The 6,383-nt window shown below is 27.8% G+C and overlaps 1 protein-coding gene across 1 annotated transcript; it reads right to left on the bottom strand.

Annotated features, from left to right (window-relative positions):
* Nucleotides 1-1,613: 1,613 nt before the first annotated feature.
* Nucleotides 1,614-2,339, bottom strand: LOC107883984. Its single transcript, XM_016805159.2, has 3 exons — nt 2,222-2,339; nt 1,817-2,066; nt 1,614-1,743 (listed from the first exon to the last, which is right to left on the bottom strand). The coding sequence occupies exons 1-3, from the start codon at nt 2,271-2,273 to the stop codon at nt 1,620-1,622; spliced, it is 426 nt and encodes a 141-aa protein (XP_016660648.1). The 5' UTR covers nt 2,274-2,339; the 3' UTR covers nt 1,614-1,619.
* Nucleotides 2,340-6,383: the final 4,044 nt, after the last annotated feature.

Genomic DNA, 6,383 nt, shown 5'->3' on the forward strand with positions numbered 1-6,383 from the left:
CACTTCTTTAACACAAATTGTTCAAACAATAATGGTATATATGTGAGTTATTTGGATTATTGAGTTATTTAAGTGAATTTAGTTAGTACTTTGGGGGTCAAAAAATTATAGATATTACTAAGTCCTTATTACTGTCTTTGCTCAGAATCGTTTTTCGTTTGTTCGTTAGTATTTTAATAATTTATGCATGGATTTATTCTTATTACTAATAATTACAGTAGGTGTGTTTATTTTATTTCACTAAATTTATTTTTTAATTAGAGTCTTGTAATGTGCCTACCTATAGTAAAAAATAAATAAATATAATAATAACTGTTGAATTTTTAGGAACATAATAGGTAGGTAACGCATTCGTATATGTATTACACTTTTATATTATTATGTACCTATACGACTATATGAGTATATTATTCATTTAAGCACACACGTCAGGATAGGCAATTGACCATTCCGTGAATATTACTTTTATGTGTACCTACATGGTTATACGTCCCTAATCCCTATGATACAGATATTAGATGAACAATAGAAGTTAAGTATGTTACACTAAATTAATAGACAATAGATAAACATCTATTATCTATAACTTATTATTGTATTTGGAAAAAAAAATTACCAGTTATAAATTAAAATTAAAATACAATTAAAATTATTATCAGTAATAAAATATATTTCTATAAATTAAACCAAAACATATATATTTCATGTACCCTATATACATAGGTATGCACCTATTAATTATAATTATTGAACGACCGGGGACTGGAAAAACGACGACGACGTTTATATCTCACGCATTTTATACATTTCTAGTTCGGAACTAAAATATATGCCTAAAATACTTGGATAGCACATTTTTCGTGACATTAAATAATTATTTTAACTCTTAAAAGTAAATTTAAGCCCCAAAAGAATATTAAAACAAACCTTCTTTAATTATCGACTCTTTCGGCGGAATCCGTGACGTGTGTGAACTGCGACGCCGATGAGGAAACGCTCCAGAATATAGAACTTAAAATAATATTGTGATTTATGAAAAATAAAATTATGCGGAACGCAGTAAGTTTTTTTTTCATATCTGCTTTGCTTATTGAAATTTTAGAATTTTTAATCGATTGTGTTTTCTGCAACGACTTTGAGATTTTCCATAGAATATAAATGATAGATTCTCATGACGCTCGAATCTATCGATGCAGTAAAATTGGCCAATCAATCCTTAACAATCCATTGTCTTTGTTCCCAAAATCATGTCATATTCTTGGCGATGGTGCCTATCCCCTTACAGAGGGTCTTCTAACTCCATACAAAGATAATGGTCATTTAAGTCTAAAATTAATAGTATTATGTATATATCATAGTAATGTTTAACAAAAAATAATATAAAAAACAAAAAATGTAAGTGTTTACTCTTACTTACAAATATAGTCTTTAAGTTTCCTTCTTAATTATGATCAGAACATATTTAAAATTAATATAACAGTTTTAATATTATGTCATAGTAATGTTTAACAAAATATAATTTAAAAATGAGATTAATTAAATGTAGGAAATACAACTAATAAAAACTGAAATAAACTGATGATTAAAAAAATAGAAACAAACATACCTACTAATCCATATTAAACATTTTTTTTAAATACATCAAGTTTCTGTAGTTCGATATTATTCGCATCTTCTAATTTTTTAACAAGTTCTTCTTGTGTTTTTAGCATAGCTTCTTCCCTTTTTTCCAACTTGTCAAGACTATTAATTATGTATAAATGAATAATTAGAAATAATCAAAATGGGTCTAATAATCTAATACTTATTTACTAACCGATCGTTGAGTTGCATTGCATTTTCTTTTGCTGATTTCAACTGTTCGTTTTTTAATTCCTCAAATTTTGTAACCCAAGAAGGTGTTTTATTGCTAATTTTATTTAATAATGATTTTTGTATCAACCCAGACGTTGAAGGTTCTTCCATTACGCGTTGAGAAGGTTCGTGAATTGAAAATTCCAATGATTCAGGAATTAAACTTATTGAAGGTTCGAGCAGTGGCCTTGCAGATGATTCATGCAATAGATCTATAAAAGTTGTATTAATAAATTATAAAATATAATATAAGGATGTAAACTACAAGAAAAAACATTTTACATTTAGTTTTAGGTTAATAAAACTGTTAATTTTAACCTAACATTAAGTATATACATATATTTTATTACTAAAATTATTAATTAACCTCTGGGTGGAGAAACTGTTTGTCTCACTGTTGGAGATATGGAATTTTCCATAGAATCGTAATACTGTCATTTGATATTACCACTTCCCGATACCTTGGACGCATCTCTTACTTGACGAAAACGTGTTAGTAAACGTCGCCACTTTTCATCTCACTGCCTTTCACTGAAGTTGTGATTTTTTCCCTTCATTTCATTAGAAATTAGTAACCACAGTTCCATTTTTTTCCCTTTTTTTCTTATATTTTGAAATTTCTCATTATACGTTGATCTGAGTGCAATCAACAGTTTCGTAGCTGCTGGTGTCCATGGGCCTAAAAAAAAAAGTATGCTTCATATTTTTTATCAAATTTAGTTTATGAAACAATTTCAAATGTAATATTACTGGAAATTTCATAGTTTGGAATAGTATGGTTAAAGGGGCTACCATCATCGTTTACAATGTCCTCACCAACAACTGGAATAATAAATTGAAAACAAATTTTGAATCATAAATTATAAAATATAATAATATTGATTTAAAATATTATGTACTTCAATACATTATTGTAAAACAACAACGTTTGAAGGGTTTAAACATGTTCATACCTTCAATGTAACTATCCATCGCATCATCAGAAGTATCCCATAAAGACATAGTGAATTTCTAGAAATGAATCGAAGTAAAATTAATGGTAGGTTTTTAAGTGTGTTGGTGCTAACTGCTAAAAGACAATTTTCGGACTTTGGAGAGCATTTTATATGAACTATGTAATTTACACGGGTGTTCAGGTAAAATTAAAGACACATGTTTGTTGTTTGTAAATGCAACTATAAAGAATAAATGATAACATGCAATATATGATAAAGGAATGCTTGTTGAGGGGAAATATTAAAATAAGGTGGGGACAAATCTCGATCGATATTTCTCGACCACCTCGTTATGATGGTCGAAAAAAACCAAACCGATGTGACGCATTTTTAAATCGGTTTAGTACATCGAATTTCTTTAATCAACACCGGTTTACTTTTTAAGGGGAAATTTACACCGGTTTGGTCTGGCGAATTTGTAGACTATGTACTAGATACATATGATGAATTCACGGATATTATATAATGCAACTTTTTATATCAAAGAGTTCTGTGTTAAGGAACAATTTGTTCATTGAAATTTGATATGACAATAACCAAAATAGTTTATAATTTTGAATTTAAATTATAATGATTTAATAATATTAACATAATACCTATATATTATTTAAATTATTATTTTCGTTTATGAATTTAATTATTGATTAAAATGGTGAATAGATATCAGAAGTACAAGCATATTTTTATAAAAGCATATTGTATCTTATGAATCATTAAATAAAAATGCGATAGAGTTAACATAATGGTATACAGTAAATGCATCAAATTTACAGTAGGTACCGACTATACCTAATACCAACTAAATTTGTAAAATTCCAAGTCTATCATTTTCTCAGAATACTGCTGATTAGAAATTAATAATTATGATTTAATATGTTTATTTTAAATGTATCGGATATATTTTAGATAGGTATTTAGTAAATAACAATAGGTACCTATACGAAATTGTGTTTTCGGATAACAATTTATTGTTTGTATTAGTACCTACACCATAATAGGGAACTAAAATTTTAATTTGGTAGGTGTAGTGCATAACTGATGTACAAATGTATTTTGGGTTTTTTAAGGCTGCTGTAAGATCAATTTATGAGAATTCTTGCATTAAATTGTTAGAATGTTTTTATATGAATAGTTGTTTTATAGAAAATAGTTACATAATATATATAAACCGATCAGAAACAATCTACACTGAATGTTGATACTAAAAGGGTATTAAAATATCTATTATTCGAATTTATTTATTAATAATAATTAAGACTTAAATATTAGCAGTAATCTTGTTCCATTCACAAAATGTTTTTTAATTATTCTTAGGTAATTCAATTTATATTTAGTAATCAAGTGATCTCTGACTAATCATTTAATGATGAATTTAATAGTTTAATAGTTTTATATTTTTTTGTTTTTTGGAAGTTTTTTTATATTATTATTAGTACTGTTAATTTTGATATAAGTATCCGTCTGTATTGTGTCTATAAGTATATGTAAAAATGTAAAAAATTATGGGTGTGCCTTATAAAATTGTTCGCTGAAATGAGAATGGAAAGATTCACGATCGACGATTATCAACAACTATTGAATATTATCGATGTAGTTGTACCTATGATCTTTGCAATTATTTACAAATTTCATTGCTTTTACCTACATGTTGCATTATTATATTTTATACATACCATAACATATATTGCTTAAAAATTAAAACTAATGGTTTCCAAACTTTTTTGGTGGAAACGGGTATCTCTCTTTTTGGCACGCTAAATTCGTGTTTTATCCCACTGTGTGCTGGTTGGGTATGTCAGCGCACTCTTTGTTTCCATCTTTGACCCACGCGTAGCATATTAAATGTACGATTAGTAGAACCAACCCTATTACCGCTAATCGCTATTACAAGTTTTAGGGATGCTGAGCCTTTCCAGCCTGCCCCAAGTTGCACTTATGATTGTGCGTGGGTAAGAGAGAGAAATAAAAAGTGTGCTAAAAATCTGACATCCTCTTAAGTGTCATCAAGTTGAAGAAGCTGTTAATTGTTGATATTTAACATTAACTGTGGTAGGTATGATTTAAAGTTAAAGTAAATAGGAAGGCTCTAAATTGAATGCAATAAAAAAGTGTAAAATATTCACTTAAATTATTCAAAACAATACTCTATAAAAAAAAAGCCTTTATTACAAAACTATTCAAATTCATAAATAATAATAAAATTTGTTTACAAAAAAAAAAAAAATGTTAAATTTACATACTAACTATAGGTGACCAAGAAATCATGTAATTATTTAACCCAACCCACTAAATTATATGCCAAATACGATTTCGTATTTGAACTATGAATAAAACAAAACAAATTTTGGCCGTAACCATTATTTCATACTGTGTATCAAAAAAATATGCAAATGCATTAAATTCACAGCCTGGTAATAAGTAATGATATATCCGTATGTGAAACTGGGGTGCAGTGAGACTGGAATTAATACATACAAATAGTTCAAACAAATCATTAAGCCAACTTTATTAAATATGAATTTATGAAAAACTACCTATATTACAAAGCATTATTATTATAAATGAAACAAAACTATGAACTATGGACTGTATCTTAGTGTGTCCTATGTCTCGCTGTACATATAGATATTTCTATATTTTTGGCTCCATAATTTCTGTTAAATTATAGGAAAATGTGATAATTACTGTATAATAGTGCCAAATTTGAGTTTTTACTTATAATATCTTTATAATAAATTATCATAGAAGGTTAAGTACCACTATTTCACATATTATAAGTATATTTGGGTTTTAATTTCACTATTAACTACATTCTGGTTTCAATGAACCTTGCAAAAATGTTGTTCCACTTCTCTGCTTTTATGAATTTTAATTATTTACCAAAAAAACTACTTGTTCGATATTTAATTTATATAGATATAAATACTCCGACAAATTATAAAAAATGAGCGACTTTTGTTAAATTGATCTCCCCATATAAAATAACTTTAACAATTAATTTCTTGATTATGTGACCCTAATGTTAGTGTATAAAAAATCCATACTTGAAATTAATTTACAATAGTCTTATATTGTAATAAATATTCAAATGCATAGTAATATATTATAACAAATGTTTAAATGTACACAGCACAGCACATATTTATTCGCTGCACAATTTTCTGTTACTGCACACAGTCTCTCTTTAAAATTATACCATCTACAAAATATAAATCATTAGTAAATCGAAAGACTCAATTAAGTGTTTAATAATTTATCTGAAAGAGAAGTGCCCGGTCACTAGGTCGAGAGACGTTGATACAACCACCAATATTTATATATGAGAAATACAAAACGAATGTTTCGAGTAACGGTAAATCATATTCTGTGGCTTAGTGTGCAGGATATCTGGACATCATAACTGCGGAAATGTTTTGAGTGTACGTATCGACCGCTGTAACTAGATCCCGGATGGATGACCACCCGGCATTTTTAGCAACAAATCCTTGCTACACATACAAACATGTTTCAACCAACCATTACACCCTCCTGCAA

The sequence above is a fragment of the Acyrthosiphon pisum genome, chromosome A1, assembly GCF_005508785.2.
Source record: "Acyrthosiphon pisum isolate AL4f chromosome A1, pea_aphid_22Mar2018_4r6ur, whole genome shotgun sequence".
Classification (NCBI taxonomy): Eukaryota; Metazoa; Arthropoda; class Insecta; order Hemiptera; family Aphididae; genus Acyrthosiphon; species Acyrthosiphon pisum.

Bases quoted from the DNA above. Each gene is read 5' to 3' on its own strand.
- LOC107883984 (XM_016805159.2), bottom strand. From the start codon at position 2,273: ATGGAAAATTCCATATCTCCAACAGTGAGACAAACAGTTTCTCCACCC. The intron at 2,067-2,221 runs GTTAATTAATAA...CAACTTTTATAG, and splicing joins AACAGTTTCTCCACCCAGAG to ATCTATTGCATGAATCATCT. The intron at 1,744-1,816 runs GTTAGTAAATAA...CATAATTAATAG, and splicing joins GCAATGCAACTCAACGATCG to TCTTGACAAGTTGGAAAAAA.